The 20,317-nt window shown below is 33.8% G+C and overlaps 1 protein-coding gene across 6 annotated transcripts in view; it reads left to right on the forward strand.

Annotated features, from left to right (window-relative positions):
• The window catches only part of PHYHIPL (phytanoyl-CoA 2-hydroxylase interacting protein like), an 87,089-nt gene that overhangs the window by 55,947 nt on the left and 10,825 nt on the right, over positions 1 to 20,317 (forward strand). For all 6 annotated transcript variants that reach the window (XM_042961025.1, XM_042961028.1, XM_042961027.1 and 3 more), the window contains 3 exons: positions 9,148 to 9,344; positions 11,240 to 11,414; positions 15,001 to 15,118. In XM_042961025.1, coding sequence (XP_042816959.1) covers positions 9,148 to 9,344; positions 11,240 to 11,414; positions 15,001 to 15,118 — 490 coding nt within the window. The remainder of the gene's footprint in view (positions 1 to 9,147; positions 9,345 to 11,239; positions 11,415 to 15,000; positions 15,119 to 20,317) is intronic.

Below are 20,317 nucleotides of genomic sequence, written 5' to 3' on the forward strand. Positions count from 1 at the left end.
TACTTGCACACTGCCAGGCTTGTGGTGCTGGGGATCTGGCGTATTAGCTGGGGTGGATAGGCAAGGTGCAAGGGGGCCTGAGGGGCAGGCTCAGCTGGCTTCTCCTTAGGTGATCCGATTCGGGAGGGGACCTGAGGCAGTGGGAGGGAGTCAGACCCGCCACCGGAGCTGTGGCTCTGCAGAAGCACAGCATTGGGTGTTTGCGTGGTGCAAGCAAGTTCCCTGGCAGGAACTGGTTCCCTTTGGGATTTTGGATGGGGAATGGGCGAGGGAGATGGCGCTGGCGAGCGCCTTTGTTCCCTGCCAAACTGAGCTCTGTCATCCCAGGGCTCAGCAACTCTCCCTCCCGTTGTCCTCCAGCTTTCCTGCTCTCTGAGCAGAGCTGTTAACGTACAACCTTCCAGATGTTAAGTCCCGTTTGCTGGCTGTCCGAACACAGTCCGTCTGGCACCTCTGCTTTTGCAAGCCAGACTCGGGGTCTCTTCTTGGCCAGCAGGCTGCCCCTCCGCCCCGGACTCCTTCCCACCAGTCTTTGTAGGGCGCACTGCCTTGCTGCCCTTCCTACCCTCTTCTGTGGGCCTCTCGTCTGCGCTTGGCTCCGAAGACTCTGTTCTGCTAGTCTTCCGGGGGTTTTCTGGGTTATTTAGACAGGTGTAGGTGGAATTTAAGTGATCAGCAGGACGCGGTGAGCCCAGCGTCCTCCTACGCCGCCATCTTCGACACTCTCTCAAGGTAGTCATTTTTAATTGAAAAAGGATATAATCACCAATGAAGATATAACTATTATATACAGTTGACTCTTGACCAATGCAGGGGTTAGGGGCATAGACCTCCTCTGCAGTCAAAAATCCACATTGTAACTTCTGAGTCCCCCAAAAGTTAACAAATAAATACCTACTATTGACCGGAAGCGTTACCAATAACATAAACAGTTGATTAACACATATTTTCTATTTTATATGTATTAAATAATATATTCTTACAGTAAAGTATGCTAGCAGAAAATGTTAAGAAATTCATAAGTTAGGGAAAATACATTTAAATTATTGTACTGTATGTTTATGTTTTCTATTTATAAGACGAATTGTCTGTCAGTACCTACATCAATATTGTCTTATATGATACAAAACACTGTAGATGTTATACGTATTACTAACACTAGACATCAAACATGAAAGGACAATGTGAAAAAGAAATTCATATTTATTTACAGGTATAACAATTCATGCATTGGTAATGAACTTGCAGTAATATGATTACTTTTATGTTTGCCTAGTATGATCAATACAATTGCCTCATGGCAGCTTAGCCTATACAATGATGAATGAATTGTTATAAAATTTTTATGGCATACAGTATTATAGTTATATTCATAATACAATATTGGGAACACTGTTACATTAAAAAAACTTATCTGTGACTGTAGGCTAATGCTCATTTTCTCCTATCATAAGAGACAGGGGCATGTTGTATGGTAATGTAATTCTTTAAAAGCAAAGATATAAAATAGTAAGAAAGACAACACATTACTAATTTCATATTAAATATCACTCACCTTATGCCCATGTAAGGATAGGCTATCCACTTCCAGACAAGTCTTGCACACAATCTTCTACATGATGAATACTTAGTGATGAAGATGATACAGAACATCTCATACAATTCTTGCAATAAAGTTATTAGATTTTAGCATAAGAACGCTTATAAACACAACAGATGAATTTATCAACTGTCCAGTGGGATGATTATTCACTATTCATTAAGTAGAAGGGAATCACCATAAAGGTCTTCATTTTTGTCTTCATGCTGAGTAGGCTGAGGAAGAGGAGGAAGAGAAGGGATTGGTCTTGCTGTCTTAGGAGTGGCAGAGGTTTAGGAGGTGGAAAGGGAAGCAGGAGAGGGAGGCACATCTGGTGTAATTTCATGGAGATATATCGTAATTTCTATCTGACTTTTTGCTTTTCCATGTTTCTAAAAATGTTTCTATATGTTGCCAATCCTTCTTTCACCAATTGCTTTAGTTTCAGTGCCCATATCATAGAAAGGTCCATTGTCATAAAAGAAGGAAAAGAAGTCCTGAATACTCAGAGCCCTTCTGTCAGATTGTCTGATTTCAGTTTGTTTTCTGGTACTGATTTTTCTACATCTTTTCCTCATCGCTGGCACTGGTCCATAAGTTCTCATCTCTATCAAGTTGTCTTCTGTAATTTCCTCTGGTATGGTGTTTATTAGCTGTTGAATTTCTCCAAGATCTGTGTCTTCACTCCCCAACTTTTTTGCCATATCCAAAATCTCTTTCATGATTTAATGATTGGTGAAACACAGTTTTCTGCAGCAGATATTTATTGTTTGGGGTTTGATGGCTTTCACAGCTTTTTCTACTAACAATGATAGTAATTTCAATTGTGTAATCCTTCCAGACTTGCATGATTTTCTTTCTATCAGTGCTCTCTTCCATAGTGTTGATAATCTTTTCCATACAGTACTGTGTGTAATTAGCCTTTTAAATGTCCTCATGACACCCTTATCTAGAGGCTAAATTAGAGGCATTGTGTTTGGATGTGAGTAGACTACTTTGATGCCTTTGGTATTGAATTCATAGGGTTCAGGGTGGCCAGCAGCATTGTCCAATATCAAAAGAACTTTGAAAAGTAGTCCCTTACTGGCATGGTACTTCCTGAATTTAGGGACAAGGCATCAATAGAACCAATCCAAAGAAAGGGCTCTCATTGTTTAGGCCATCTTGTGCAACCAAAAGACTGACAGCTGGTATTTATCTTTTCCTTTAAGGCTTGGCAGTTAGCAGCTTTATAGATCAGGCAGTCCTGATCGTAAGCCCAACTGCATTTGTTAACTAATTTCCTCCTGCTCACTTCTCTCCCTTGCTAATAATGTCCTATGTGGCATTTCTCCCCCCACCTCTGCAGAATAGGGCACTTTCATCTGCATTAAATACTTGTTCAGGCATATATCTTTTCACCTCAATGATTTTTGTAATGGTATCTGGGAACTCATCTACTGACACATGGTTAGCAGAAGCTGCCTCTCCTGTTAACCTTGACATTTTTTAAGCTAAACCTCTTTCTAAAATTATCAAACCATCCTTGGCTGGCATTAAGTGCTCTAGCTTTAGATCTGTCACCTTCCTTTTGCTTTAAGTTGTCATATAGCTTTTTATGGAATCATATTAGATTCTATAGATATGCCTTTCTTATAGCCATCCTGCACCCACATAAAAGCTTCATTTTCAATGAGATAAAAATATATTTCACAAAATGTATAAGGTTTTCATGCCTGCTAGTACAGCTGCAGTGAAACCCTCACGATTTTCATTTTGTTTTTCTTTTTTTCTTTTTCTTTTTCTTTTTTTTTACAGTGGTTCTTACATGGGATTCATTTATCTTAGAATGGTGGGCAACCACAGCTGAAGATCACAATCTTCAGTACATATCAAGCAATTCAACTTTTTCTTGTATGTCATGAAATTTGTCTGCTTCTTGGGAGCACTGCCAACATCACTAATGGCACTTCATATGGGTCTCATGGTGTTATTCAAGGTTTACAGTACTGCAGTAAACACAAAAACTACATGAGAACTGCAAGAGATCACTTTTTATTGCAATATGCAGTTTAGTGGAGGGACAAACTGCTCATGTGGAGATGATTAGCATCATACCGTGTTTTAAGCATATACTTGCAACACTTAAGCTCACCACAATAGCAATAGGAGGTGGCTATGAAATTACAGTAGTTCAGTATGTACTACAGTTAATTTTATGGAGTTATGATTTAATACTGCATCTTTGTTTGTTTACATTTCTCTTGACTGCAAATAGTGCCATATACAGTCTGCAAGTGTATGTGTAAGTTTTGATATTTAAAATAAGTATATTTATATTTTTATACAATGTAATACACATATATGCTGTAGCATCAAGATATAGAAAGCAAAATGTTTTAGACACTGAAAGGGAAATAAGCTGAAACACTTGAAGTAGACCAAAAAGTAAGAATGAGACGATCTGAATATTTTTCCTTTTATGGATTGTGCTTTTGGCTGAAGTCCAAGATCTCTTCACTTAAGCTAGATCCCAAAGACTTTCTTTTTTTTTTTCCTAAGAGTTTTATGGTTTTTATGTTCTACATTATTTTTTTAAATCAAATTTGAGCTAATTTTTGTATATGGTGTGAGATTTAGGTCAAGGCTCTTTTTTTTTTTTTACTTTTTTTTTTAAATTTTTTTTAACGTTTATTTATTTTTGAGACAGAGAGAGACAGAGCATGAATGGGGGAGGGTCAGAGAGAGGGAGACAAGAATCTGAAACAGGCTCCAGGCTCTGAGCTGTCAGCACAGAGCCCGACGCGGGGCTCGAACTCACGGACCGTGAGATCATGACCTGAGCCGAAGTTGGCCGCTTAACCAACTGAGCCACCCAGGCGCCCCATTTTTTTACTTTTTTAAGATAAAATAAAGTTTTAACTTTTGCCCATAGAAACACATGGATATTTTAAATAGCAATAAATGGAATTGATAAGGGTGTAAAAAAGGACACATAGAGTAGTTGGGAATATACATTGATGAAAACAAATGTGATTCAATATTTGCGTATCTTGGGATTTATCCAGAGATAAATAATCATAGATATATACAAAAATACATATAGAATAGAGTTGACTGAAGTGATATTTCAGGAAAACACTGGAAACAGTCTACATGTCTAGTATCAAGATGACTGATTAGTAGAATAAAATACACCAAGTTTAGAATTATGTGTAGTCATGTGAAAATGTTCACAATCTATTAGATGAAAAACAGGTTACAAAACATTAAGCACAACATGTTAATAGTATAGAGATTGCAAGTGATTTTTATTTTCTTCTTTGTGTTTTTTCCTAAATATTAAGTAAAGCATAGAACAGTTTAATGTTTTGTTGTGGTTACTATTTATTACTGTCTTAATTAGTTTTTCTTTCATGACTTTAAAAGTATTGCAGAATTTTAAAGTTGTTTTTATGAAGAGGAAAAGCATATAACAGACTATATCTCTGAGTTTGTAATGAAAGTTATTAAAATATATATTAATTTAAACATATACACATAAAACTTTATAAAATAAATATGCTGATATGTACTATAGTAAAAGATTTTTTTATCACTAAATTTTAGGAAAGAAAAAAGATACGAGAAAATTGCCTCATGGTTGCTATTTTTAAGGGAAGTAAGCTAATACCTGCAATTTCTTTCTTAGAAAGATAGCTCAGGGCTTATTATTAAAACTAACTACTTTATTACTTAAAATTTTTTTTTAACGTTTGTTTATTTTTGAGACAGAGACAGAGTACAAGCAGGGGGAGGGGCAGAGAGAGAGGGAGACACACAGAATCTGAAATAGGCTCCAGGCTTAGAGCTGTCAGCACAGAGCCTGACGAAGGGCTTGAACTCATGGACTGCAAGATCATAACCTGAGACCTCAGCTCAACCAACTGAGCCACCCAGGCAACCAACTACTTTATTACTTAAAAAAAAACATTTTCTTACTTTATTCAAGCTGAGTCATTTATTCCCTTTTAACTACTGTAACTAAGATTTTAGATTAGCTTCTATTGTACCACTCTATTATGAAGAAGAAAAGTCACTCGTTATTTTCATAGCAAAACTGGTGGGGCAAAGGGGCAATGGTACAAGAAATATGCTAAAAATATAGATGCCCTCAATAAAGAGAAAGATGGTCTATTCCAGTTGTTACAAGAGTACATCTAAGTTATTAAGCAGGTATACTTTTCATCCTTATTCAAGATAAAGCTACTTTATCAAATTGAGTCATACACTTCATAAGGTAATCCTGATTACCAAATAAGTTTTTTCTCTACTGTATCTTTCAAAAAGATAAATACAAAGAAAACATCTCAGATTCTAAGGTGGTTAATGAAGGACTTTGATAGCTAAGTAATTTAAATCTCTGTATAAGGCTATTAAAAGAAAAAATATATCATTGTATGTGTGTATTGTATATTCACACAGATGAATGCATACACATATGTTATAAATGAGACAAATAGATTATGTTTCATGATTTCTGTTTTGTAACATGGCCCTAAAATTAAGGAATAAGAATTGTAATGAATAATGTTTGTTTAGAACAGCTTTTCTAATTCTTGAGAGGAAAGGAGGAAAAAAGCAAATTTCAAGGATTTCCATTTCTTATAGATTGGATAATAGATAGAATATATTGACAGTATTTTACTGATATATAGAAGTTCATAATGCTGTAACAATGCAGTTTATTCATAGTTTGAAGTATGTGCTACTACAGGTAGATGTGAAGTAGGCTTATTATTCTTTTGTACACTTAAAATGTTTTAGTGAGTCAAGATCTTTTCAAGGTCCATTTAATACAGAGCCTGTGTGTACTTCTCAGCCATCTTCTTAAAAATGTAGAATTATGCTGGACACTCATGGATATTTAAAAATTGCCTTCTTGGTATGTTTGAAGGGCACATTTGAACTAATTATGTGAGCCTGGCAATAAATTATAGTAAATGTCTTCAGTATTAAACATATTGAACTCCATCTAAATGAATCATAAGTTTTTTTTCTCTTAGATAATTTCTCAACTTTCTTGACACATCTCTAGTCTCCTTTTTTAGCATTCTCACTATTTTTTTCATATACCATGTGCTGAATTAACTAAAATGAAGACGAATTTTTCTTAATGCTTTTTCCACTGCCTCCATTTAGAATGCTATGTCCTCAACTTTTCACTACTGTCTTCACTTGTTGAAATTCTGCAACAATAGTGGAATTTTAAATGGAAAAATTTTGTATCTTAGTGTTTATATGTTGAAATTGCATTTTAATTAAATTGGATCAAATGTAAAATAGCTTTCTTTTCCTCTGTATGATCTTAAATAACACTTTTTCCACTCAGTTGTTATGAAATTATACAGAATCATAATGTAAGTGAGTTCTACAGAAACTTCTACCATTAGTGTCCAGAAAGTTTTTCAGTAGTGTTACTTATATTTTAAAGATAATTTGCAATCAGAATAATAGGTAAAAACTTTGAGCTTTTCTAAATAGAACAAAAATTACTAATGTTTGAGTATTTATTGCCTTCCTTTTCCCAAGTCCATTAAAAGGATTCTACTTAGTTTCTTTCCTTCCCTTGACTTCTAAAAGGCTTCATTTAAGTCCCAAGCAATTTGGGGATTCTGTTAGTCCAGATGGGAAGGAAAGAAAAGGGTGAGAGAGTAATTTCTGTGGCAGTTTTATAGAGAGGGAATCTGGGGAAACTGGGGTGTGAGGGGAAGGTACATAGAAGAAAGAAGGATATGTGTGTGTGTGTGTGTGTGTGTGTGTGTGTGTGTGTGTAAAGCTTAGTTCTTTATTTTGAGAGAGAGTGCATACACATAAGTGGGGGAGGGGCAGAGAGAGAGGGAGAGAGAGAATCCCAGGCAGGCTCCGTGCTGTCACTCTGGAGCCCAATGCAGGGCTTGATCCCATGAACCGCAAGATCATATTCTGAGCCGAACCCAAGAGTTGGATGCTTAACCAAATAAGCTACTCAGGTGCCCCAGAAAGAAGGATTTTTAAAAGTATTGTTCAAGAAATGACAATAAAGAACATAAGTCATTATTTTTTTTTATTAGAGAGAGAACATGCAAGCAGAGGAGAGGGACAGAGAGAGAAGGAGAGAGAGAATCTTAAGCTGACTCCATGCTCAGTGTGGAGCCCAACACAAGGTTTGATCCCACAATCCTGGGATCATGACCTAAACTGAAATCACGAGTTGGATGCCCAACCAGCTGAGCCACGAGGCGCCCCAAGAATTTAAGTTATTTTGGGATTAGTTTTCAGTTGCCATCAGGTTCCCCTGATCACAACACAGCTTGATATGAGACAACATGGGTGAAAGATTTAATAAAACTGGGAAGTGTCAACAGTTGTATATTCACAATTGAGATGGGAATATGAGGGCAGAAGAGTACAATCTAATCTGCAAGTGGAAGTTACTGCCTTCCACTTTTTTTCCACATTCATTTTTGTTATTTTTAATTTTTGTTCATCAAGAGATGCTATTTTATTCCATTAAAGAGCAAGTTATGTAGCTGATTTGTGATCTACCACTTTTTATCATATGAATAACAATTACACTTATTTTTTCTCCTCTGGGGCATAGAATTTTATGTTGGCTTGGGGGAAAGGAACACAGGAAGGAGAGGTGGAGTAAAATTTGATCCAGTATGTCTTTCACTATGAAACAAACTTGGCAAATTCATAGTTTTTCTCTTTTTGACCTGTCCTCCATCATATTTTACTTTATACTGTTAGCTAAAGTTTCTTTTTTAGTTTGTCAGTTCCTCTTACTGGAAATGCAGGAAACTGTCTTTAAAGTAACCACATGTTGGATCAAGTTCTTCAAGATTTTAATGATATCAATCAACTTGGCAGTTGTTTTTTTCTCTTTTAGCCTTATTTATTGTCTTAATACTCAAAATTAAATTTATCAAGGCACAGCTGGTAAAAAGATTCCTAGAATATCCTTGACATAATAACTTGTAAGAGGATGGTCTTCAATATTATCTGTATATGTACTATAACCATCACATCACATCCTGTTTCTATACATAAATTTCCAAAACTAAAGGAAAAAGGAAGAAAAATTTTTATAGACTATCACTGACACCTCATATATTTTTTAAAGAATATTTTTTTATTTGACTGGATTCTTTCATTAGCAACATTTTTGGCATCATCTAGTTTAAAACACCTGACATTACTTTAGAGCAGAATTAATTGGTCTCTTGGGGCTTTTCAGATGGAATCTACAATGTAAGACTCATCTTTCATAGATTAGACAGATGGATTATCAATGTTTTGTTTACATTCTATGAAAACAGAAATTGGAAAAGTAAATTGAAAATGTAGAGGTTCCACATTCAGTTTTTCTAATTCAGTTCTGCTTTTTTCATTGGTAAAATGATTTTGTAAATGACATTAGCTATCATTAGCACTCAAATTATTTCATGAACAAAATGAAATCTCAGATTTAGCAGTTAGTTGAGTTCAGAACTGTATATACAACTGATGGCTTTTTCTGGAAAAATACATTAGTTGGAAACTACCTGTGCCTTGTTTTCTTGCAGGGAACAAATCACAAGACAGTGGCATAGCAGAAATGGAAGAACTTCCAGTACCACATAATATCAAAATAAGCAACATTACATGTGACTCATTCAAGATTTCATGGGAAATGGATTCAAAGTCAAAGGACCGTATTACACACTATTTCATTGACCTCAATAAGAAAGAGAACAAGAACTCCAATAAATTTAAACACAAGGTAAAATCTTAACACACACTTATATTCATTTGCATCTTAAAAACGTTATAAATATGAGGACATTTTAAAAGGAATAATGTTCTATTAATTACTTATATGATGTGTTTGACATTGGGAGAATAAAAATTACATGTCAGTTTAAAATTCTATTCTAAGAGATTTTTTTAGGAAAATGAAATGTCAAATATACTATTAAAATACAGTTTTTCCCAGAAAAGGTAAAATCATGACTCTCATATAGACATAAAAATGAACACGTGTTAAAGATTTAACTCACTAATTAACTGCTGAGGTGTTTCAATGGATAATCCAAAGAATGGACACAGTTATGGATCAGAATACTGAAATAAATGTATAAGTAGAAGCAAAACTGGTTTGGGGTCAGGACGAAGTAAGGGCCAGAAGAGAGAATTGGACAAAATTCGTTTGCATGTATTTAGACAAGAATATCTACAAATTACAGTGTTATAAAATAGCTTCCACAGAATCAGAAGAAGATAGCCAGAAGAGTACACTATAAGCAATGCATAGTCTTCATTGAAGCACACATTTTTCCCTATAAAAACTTCCAAAAGAGGAATTTTATGTAGCTTATAAACTTTAGGGTATTTGTAAAATACTTTAGGGCTGAAAATTGCTTTATTTATTCTATTTTATGGTTTGAAAATACAAATCAACCATTAAATGTCTTAGACATGTAACACCTTTCTGATATTTATTCTTATAACAGTCTACTTACCACATATCTATTCTGATACATGTCTCCCTACATAGACATCAGAGGTAGTATAGAGAGAAAAATATTTATCTGGTTTAAGTATTCTTATGTTTCAGTATTTTTACTGATGAAAACTGGTCTTTTTTTAAATATTGATACTAAGTTTTAACTCAGCAAATCTTTTGGAAGAGCTGTCTTATCTTGTCTGGAAATTATGCCTTTTACCAAATGCAGTTATATACACTGATGATAAATGAGAATTATATGTACAGATAAGTGTGAGAGAACAAGATCGATAAGTCATTGTTCTAACCATGTTCCGAGTTTGATTATGCTTTATGGTTATGGATACTCTCTTTTCTGACATTTGCCTTCTTGAAGTAGTTTTGAAATATTTCCTTGAAGTATCTTTGAAATACTTAATGTGAAATGATGATTAGGTCAAGATTTGACCCACTTTTCTTTATTCCATACTTAGAAAAACATGTCTTTGGAAATGTAGTGAATATTCAACTAGCAAGTTTAATTACCTTATTAATCATTGTTTGGAAATATCTAAACATTTTTATGACACATAAGCTCCATACTTGAATATAGCTGAAACAGATATCACCTCTTTTGTATATAAAATGGATTAATTTATCTTAAAATAGCTGTTTTTAAAATGTGCTCTCCCTTCACATATAAAATATTTAGTAATGGGCTACTCTGGTAAAACTGATTGGTAGTATAAATTAAACAAATATATTTTAAAATACAAAATCATTGAATTTTATTTCTGTCATGTTTGGAATTTTAGAGGTTTTTGTTTTGTTTTATCATTTAGTATTAGAATATTGTGTTTTAAGGTGCACATATAAGGAGTATACAGAGAAGAACAAGACTCAGGAAAACAGGAACCTAAGTACATTTATGTCATTAATTAGCTGTATGACCTTGGGTATGTCTCTTGATCAAGTTGGGCCTTATTTTTTACATCTGGAGAATAAGAGATTTGAATATAGTTGTTAAATATATTTAAAAATGAAAATTCTGTCATCAGCCAGGAATTTAATAAATTCTTCCAAATTGTTTATAATTGATTCAAGTTATACTGCTAAATTAACTGATTTCTTCCCTCCCTTCTTTCCTACCTTCCTTCATTCCCCTTTCCTATTTTTCTGTCTTTTTGTCTTAGGATGTTCCAACAAAATTGGTGGCAAAAGCTGTTCCCTTGCCAATGACTGTCCGTGGACACTGGTTTTTGAGCCCAAGAACTGAGTATACAGTCGCAGTACAGACTGCCTCAAAACAGGTTGATGGTGATTATGTTGTGTCTGAATGGAGTGAAATTATAGAATTCTGCACAGCAGGTAAGAGAACAGAAAAATACAGAAAAATATTTAATAAATATACAGAAAAATATTTAATAGTTCCTAAAAAGCTAATTACATATTTAAAATATTTTTAATTATAAGGTGATATGAACTGCATTGATTATGTTTGCATTGCCAGTAGCACTGTGTAACAGAACAAACTATGCTGTATTGGTTGGAGTGATCTGAGATGGCATTAAATCAGTTCTTTTCTGCATAGTTTGATTTTTCAAAATAAAAACTTTGCAAATAAAACTGGTGTAGTTTGAAAATATACTCAGCATATTTTAAGCTTTGTTTTGAGAGAGAGTTATTTTTTTTAATTTTATTTTCACAGATACTGAAACAAGGAAGCCAGGAACATCTTTCTGTAATTAGGGAAATGGATGCAGATCTTAATGACTGTACCTAGCAGAAATGTTACTCGATTTTTCACTTGAATGCTGAAAATTTGTATCTAAACTAGTGTCCTCTGTGTGTGTGTGTGTGTGTGTGTGTGTGTGTGTGTGTGTGCTTCATTAGAAAGTACCTCATAGCCATTTGGCCTTCAGATATCTGATGTGGAGAGCCCATCCTCTTTGATCTTGAACTATAATTTAATATTCCATTAGATGGAAATGTTACCATTCATCTCATTCATTTACTTGTTTATTCATTCATTTAAGAAACAAATATTTAGTGGACACTTAAATAGGTGTTGAAGTGGTACAAAAATATCTCTACCTGAATACATCTGTCATCCTCTCCTTGTTTCTTAGAATGGGGCTTTGTTTCCTCTTTGTACAGGTGATTGTTTCCTCTGAAAATTTGTAGAGAGAGGCTAAATGTTTTATCAACATAAAGGAGCTTGAAGAAAGAAGTCTTAAAAATTTGCCTCAACTATTGTAGGTTGCTTAGAAATTTTCCACAGTTGAGGCATCCTTCAGATAAATCAGCTTCCCCCCACCATAGCCTCACACATGCATTATTTTCCCCCTGTAGCCTCACTCAGTACATACTTAGCTACAGTACGTGCATACATACTCAGTACATACTCTCACTATCTTGTGTTTTTCTTAAACTCAGTGTAAAACGTTTCCTATGGGTATGTTAAATGGATAAAATTTTAATTCTGTGTGATTTTGATTTTATCTTCAACCTTTTTATTAGGAAGTTGCTAAGGATTATAACATCCTTGATTGCTAAGGATTTCAGTCTTTGAGAGCAAGGAAAATAATATCTCTCTGGTACCGTATTTCTTATCAAAGATACTAATTATAAGATCCACCATTTTATATATCACTAAGGAAAAATACTATCAATTAAACTATGAGACAGTGTTTTCATGTCACAGCTATTGTAAGACTCATGTCAGAGAAGCTAAATGTGAAGAAAATACATTTTCAGAGGCACCTGGCTGGTTCAGTTGGTTAAGCATCCAACTCTTGATTTCAGCTCAGGTCATGATCTTATGGCCATGATATTCAGCCTGCTTAAGATTCTCTCCCTCTTTCCCACTGCCCTTCCCTGCTTGCATGCATGCATGTGCACTCTCTCTCAAAATATAAAAATAAATAAACAAATAAAACTTAATACAAATGGCTCTCAAAAACTTAAGAAATACATTCTGGAATAGATGAAATATGCTATTAATTATAGTTAAGTTATCAGTAATGGAACAGTTGATTTTTATATTGTATTAATAGTGAGTAACATTAATAGTAAAGAATTCTCATTGACATAACTTTTATATATATTTGATGTGTTATATTGGAATTAATATATCCCCTCAGTTTTATTCCTGAATTAAAATTTCTCTTTGGAGTCTACCTCATGTTTACTCTTTTTACTGCATTTCTTTCCCCTTACTTTCATTGTCTCCTACCAGGGAAATTTAATCTAAGTGAGACCCATAAGTAAGAGACACAGTCTTTTTTGACATTGTTTTAATACATGTTATTTTCCATAGGACTGCAGTAAACAAAATTATAGTATTTGTCCAATAAAAAGAGCTATAATGTACCTGCTAAAATCCCCATTTGACATTAGGGAAAAGTGTGAAATGTTTCTTCTTTAGCTTAAGGAAGACTTTTGGCATTTCCAGTTCAGAAATACCTGTCTATAGATGCATACACATTCACTCTATCATAATTCACCCTTTTATAATCTACTTAACATTATGAGTACATGTTTTATTTCTATGTGTATTAAGGAAAACCTATGTCTTCTTACTTTCATTTAGAGTGGTCTCCCTGTTGCTCTTTTACTTAACTACATCTCATAACTCTTCTAAGGAGGTTATGGGTGAATAATAAAATGCCAGCTTTTAAATGTGCCACAATAGTTTTCTACAAATTATTTTGCATTTTTAATTTCTATGAGTAAAATTTAAAGGGAACTTAAGCTGTTTAAAGCTCATTGTTTCAGTTTTATCAAAATAATTCAGAGACTTTTACCTAAACTTTATCAATAACCTTGACTCTGTAAATTTTGAGGAAGCTTTTTGTATAAATTGTCTTTTAATCTGGATAGCTAATCCATTCAGCATTTATTGAGTACATACTGTGTGCTAAGCACAGTGCAAAATATTGAAGTAAAACAAAATAGAATGCTACCAACTAATCTACTTCTAGTCTAGTCTATGTCAGAGATAAAACCTTGTGCTTACCTCATAATAAGTCACACTTGTTTATATATTTATGTATAAATTTAGACGGAGTTCTTTGAGAGGAAGAATATTCCTTTTGATCTTGTAACCTGATCATTTAATTTGCATGGTGCCTTCTACGTCATATGTTCTAATCTAAAATGTTTGTCAGCCAGTAAAGCAGTCAGTAAACAAACTGTGCTGCCATGAACAGTTCAACTAGGTTGCTTTCATTTGGAAAGTCTTATAATCGTTATAGACAAAATTTTTGCTTAGATTCTGGTAGAGGAGTTTGATAACAGTCCCCAATTTTCAAAACAAAAAGTTGATGAAAAGATCAAATTACTTGGAGAGAAGCTTTAGATTTTCAAGAGTCCTGTGTACCTGCAAACCACCAACTAGAAGCCAGAAGACTAGTCTAAATTACTAGATATATGAACATTTGGTGAATCAAACTGTGATAAGCCTCAATTTCTGCAGTCAATAAATGGTCATATATAATCTACCTTGCTAACCTCATAGATTTAAAGAGTAAATTAAATGAACATTATTATTGCTACTCCTTTAAATTTATTTGCTACTTATTGCAGGTGAGAAACTTCTTATATTTGACTTTTCAGTTGATTAAAGAAAATTTAGTACCTAGTATGGTGCCAATTGACATTACTTGGGTTGTGCAGAGTCTGCATTCCTTACTTAATGTTTTTGCTTCAGGATCTTTAATTTCAGAGAGTTAAACAAATGCATGGGTATCCAGAAAACAAAATAAAACAAATACATTTTTGTAGAAAGAAAAATGTCCCACAGAAAGACAATGAATGTTTTTTTTTCAGTGCAATTTCCTATTTAAGATAAATTTCCTAAAGTTGATTTTAATAATCTCCAATTTATTAAACATGTAGTTGACACCTTTGGTAATATATTTTTAGTAAGAGAATTTTTTGTTGTTATTTTCAGACTATTCAAAAGTTCATCTAACACAGCTGTTGGAGAAGGCTGAAGTGATTGCAGGACGGATGCTTAAATTTTCTGTTTTTTATCGTAACCAACACAAAGAATATTTTGACTATATTCGGTAAGAATAGAAATATATATATATATATATATATATATATATATATACACACACACACACACACACATATATATATACATATATAGTGATTTTCTTGACTAAGTGCCATTCCAAGTTCTAGGCTCAGGTTTCCCTTGAGTCTAGTTCTGTGAAATACTAATTTTAGTTTCCTTTCAAAATGATTAATTATACTCTTTTATTTTCCAGAATAATTGAGTAGAAAAGTTCAGATTGTGGGATTTTTTTCACTGTACTTACATTCATTTCTGTAATCATTTGTAATATCAATTCTTGTCAATTTAAGTAGAAGGTCTTAAAGCTCAAGGGCTTAGACTGTTGACCTTTCATGTACAAACTCCTCTAAATATATATCAACTCACCTAAATATTCTCTTCTTGTAGATAGCTTTAGGATATTGGAAATGAAGGGCTGAAAGGTAACATTCATTAAATATGGTGAATCTCGTGGGATTTTCAGGCTTCTAAGTGGAGATCTCTCAGCCATTATCTTGAATTAATTATTCATGAGGACAGTCTGCTGTGTTTACTTTTGAAGTCTGGTGTTCAAGTAGTATTTTGAAGATAGCCTATATTTACCTTGGGAAGCAGTTTCTGGAAATTCAAAAGAAATCCATACTAGAGGGAGTTTTAATACTTAACAATCCTTTTGTATTTGTAGAAGAAATTTTCAGGACACTAAATAGAGAGATGTAGGTTTTAAAATAAGACTAAGACTTTTAAAATGATAAATGCTATGTAGGTTCTAAACCTTTTACATAATAATCTCTATAATGTATCATTTTAAAAGCCTTGGTCTCACTTTAAACTTTAAGTTGTTAGGGATTGTATATGAAAAAAAGGAAGTTTTGTTGTTATTTATTAGCTCATACTTTTATAGTTTTCTTAAATCAAAATCATGATTTTAGATTTAAATCTGCTCCAAGCTGTGGAAAAATTCAAAGGGAATCAGAGAGAGAGGTAAATTTAGGCATCTGATTTCATCAAATGAAATACTTTGGAGTAACATGGTTTTTTTGATGCTGAAAACCATTCCTGCCTAATACTTGAATATCTTATAAACACAGAGTTTAGTTCATAATTCTTTTAGCTGGTAAATTATTTACCCTTGAGTGTATATAATTCATGGTGGATGCCATTTACCTAATTTAGAGAGTACAAACACAAATATAACACAAATTATTGTACCTGTCAATTGTGAATGGGAATGACCATATGTATTCAACAAGAAAGGTTTTCTTTAAGCATAAAATCTGAAAACAAAAATGATCTACTATTGCTATTTTCTCTAATAAGAAATACATCAATATAATATATCTTTGGTACTGTTTAAATTCTTAGAATATTGCCAATGTCTATTGTAGGTGGCCACTGGAGGTCAGTATTTCCTTGATTTTCTCTGCCCTTTGGGTGAAAACTAGCCTGTTTTCAGGTCCTTAGATACTAAAATTTACACCACCTGTTTGCAAAAATTCTTCCAAAAAGGAAAAAAAAATGATAAAGACAACCTGGAAAAAGTCATTGTATATGTTGTATAATTGATTCCAACCTACTGGTACAAAAGATTTATTTACTAACAAGGAATTTTCCCTTTTTGGAGTTTCCATGACAGTTTTAAAATCCATGTAAATTATATCCTGATGCAGTATATATAAATAAATATACTTCCCAAGGCATTGGGTACAGTTGTTCAACATTGCTTTCTTAAAACACTTTATTGAAAAAATAGTAGACATTAGCTTCAATGAACCTTGATTTTCTTTTTAGGTAATGAACTCTAATCAGGACCCATTTCCTTTATCACAAATCATTTAAAATGTCATCTTGTTAATCACAGTGCTTGAATAGAAATGAACCATTTACTTATCTGACTAAATGATTTCCAAGTCATTATAAATGATGAAAAAGCATTAAGTAAATTCTGACTCATATGGATTGAGCTCATTTTGATCTCTTTCTCTAGAAGTAAATTCCTAAGTGAATCTTGCTTTCCCTTACCTCAGATCAAAATACCACTTTCTCTCTTACTCTTTCAAGTTCATTAGGTAGCCTCATATGTAGATAGATGTAGGGATTCCCAGTGCTTTTAGGTGCTAGATTTTATATGCCCAAAATTGATGCCTGTCACTAATACATTTCTCCTAGTCCAAGTTCTTAACTCTATATTTCTGATGCTATTTTTTTCATTAATTGAGTTTATAGATTCATGTTGGACACATATCATATTGATATTTAGTTTCTGTTAGTGAGAATGTAACAAGGGTAAGAATTTTGAGCCAGGACAAGATGGAGTGGACACCCTTCTCCCTATTTTTCCTGCTAAGTATGACTAAAAACTCTGGACTTTGTATGTAAAAGAAACATAAGAATCTGAAAGGTGGAAGAAGACTGAAAAGTGGAGAGAAGATAAACCAGTTAGGGACCAAGGGACTCAAGGGACAACACAGTGATGAGTTCCCTTAGTTTTCTTTTTAGCTCTTATATTCCAGACCGAGTGCTAAAGAAGCCAGAAACCCCAAAATGCTGATGGGCATAAACCAAAAAACAAAACAAAAAACAAAAACAAAAACAAAAACTATCAAACAAAATTCAGAAAGTCTCCTTTATTAACCCAAATGACTAGGAAAGAAATAGACTTGAATACACAAAGCTTTTAGACAGTAATTGCCCTACTTCAGTCAAACACCATGGGGGATAACTGTTTTTCCATTCTCACCAGCCAAAGCCAAGTAGTGATACTTCCACCTTCTCCCACCTGTAAGGAAACACCCTCCCTCCTCTTCCGTCCCCTACTGGAGTGATGTCAGAGAAAGTTGAATGGGAAACTGGGACTTATACCCACCCCCAGGACCAGTGGCAATGTGGTACCTCTCACCCTCCCTACTAGGGTGGTATCACAGAAGTCCTACCAGAAACCAGGACTTTTCACTGCAGCCCAGGAATAAGGTTTGCCTCTACATATCAGTGAAGGCCATGTACAGAGCAGTACTGAGACAACTTCTCCCTCTCCCAGGTAGATTGTATTAGCAGAAGCCTCGTGAAAGCCTCTACTCTTAGTCTGCCCAGTAGTCATCTCCTTCTGTGTATCATTGAGGTTGACTGGGAATCCTAGACGTTTCTCTCCTAACAGCAATGAAGTGACACTCGTCCACTTCTTCTTCTGATACATAGCCAAAAGAGGCCTGCTGAAATAACTAGATTTAAATAAGACCCAGCGTTATAACCTAATCCTCCCGAAGTCCAAGATAAAATTGAAATCCACTGATGGTCCCAAGAATCAGGAAAATCTTAACTTGAATGAGAAAAGCTGATCAACAGACATCAATGACAAGATAACACAGATTTTAGCATTATCTGACAAGGATTTTCAAAAAGCCAACATAAAAAATTTTCAATAAGGAATGGCAAATGTACTTAAAACAAATAGAAACAACAAAGAACTAGAAGATATAAAGAACTAAATGGATATTGTAGAACTGAAAAAAAAAACCTGTAAGTAAAAACTTAGTGGATAGACTCCATAACAAAATGAAGAGGACAAAGGAAAGAATCCATAAGCTTGAAGATAGAACAATAGAAATTATCCAAACTGAATTAAGAGAAAATTGATTGAAAAAAAAAAAAAAGAGCATAGATTCACAGACATGTAGGACTATAGTATCTAATATCTAATACTGATGTCATTAGAGTCGAAAAGAAAGAAGGAAGAGGGTGGAGCTAAGAAAATACGCAGAGAAAAAAACAGTCGATATGTTTCCAAATTTGGCAAAGGACAGAAACCTAAAGATTAAAAAAGCTAAGTAAATCCCAAATAGGATAAACCAGAATAAATCTGTTCCAAGACACTTTATAAACTCTTGAAAATTGAAGATAAAACAAATCCTCTAAGTTGACCAGAGACAAAAAAGATACCTCATCTATAGAGGAAAAACAATTTGAATAACATCATCATTGGAAACCATGTAGACCAGAAAGAAGTGACACAATATCTCTAAGTTCTGAAAGAGGACTGTCAACCCAGAACCCTATATTTAGTGAAAATACCATTCAAGAATAAAGGGGAATCAAGACATTCTCAGATGAAGGAAAATTAAGGGGAATTTCTCACCAGCATATCTACCCTTAAAAGAATGACTAAAAGAAGTTTAGTATTTTATTTTGTTTTTAGTTTTATTTTATTTTATTAATTTATATATTTATTTTATTTTATTTTTTATTTTATTTTTTTATTCATCAAGATAAGTATACTCTTTAATCCCATCCCCTGTATCTCCCATCCTCCCACCGACCTGGCCTCTGGTAACCATCAGTTGTTCTCTATAGTTACGAGTCTGTTTCTTGGTTTGTCTCTCTCTTTTGTACTTTGCTCGTTTGTTTTGTTTCTTAACTATCACATGTATGAAATCATATGTTATTTGTCTTTCTCTGATTGACTTATATCATTTAGCTTTATATTTATACTCTCTAGTTTTACTCATGTTGCACATAGAAAGATTTCATCCTTTTTTTGCTAAGTAATATTTCATTGCATACACCATCTTTTTGATCCATTCATCAGTCAACAGACACTTGAAGCTGCTTCCATACTTGGCTATTATAAATAATGCTGCAGTAAACATAGGGGTGCTTGTATCCCTTTGAATTAGGATTTTTGTATTTGGGTAAATACCCAGTAGTGAAATTCTGGAATCATAAGGTAGTTCTATTTTTAACTTTTTGAGGAATCTCCATACTGTTTTCTACATTGGCTATACTAATTTGCATTCCCACCAATAGTGTAAGAGGGTTCCTTTTTCTCCATATCCTTGCCGACATTTGTTTCTTATGTTATTGATTTTAGCCATTCTGACAGGTGTGAAGTAATATCTTATTGTAGTTTTGAGTTGCATTTTCCTGATGATGAGTGATGTTGAACGTGTTTTCATGTGTCTGTTGACCAACTGGATGCCTTCTTTAGAGAAATGTCTGTTCTTTTGCCTATTTTTAACTGGATTGTTTGGGTTTTTGGTGTTGAGTTGTATAAGTTCTTTATATATTTGGATACTAACCCTTTATTGGATATGTCACTTGCAAATATCTTCTCCAATTCCATAGGTTGTCTTTTGATTTTGTTGATTGTTTCCTTCACTGTTCAGAAGCTTTTTATTTTTATTTAGTCCCAATAGTTTATTTTTGCTTTTAT

The sequence above is a fragment of the Panthera tigris genome, chromosome D2 (assembly GCF_018350195.1).
Source record: "Panthera tigris isolate Pti1 chromosome D2, P.tigris_Pti1_mat1.1, whole genome shotgun sequence".
NCBI classification, from domain to species: Eukaryota; Metazoa; Chordata; class Mammalia; order Carnivora; family Felidae; genus Panthera; species Panthera tigris.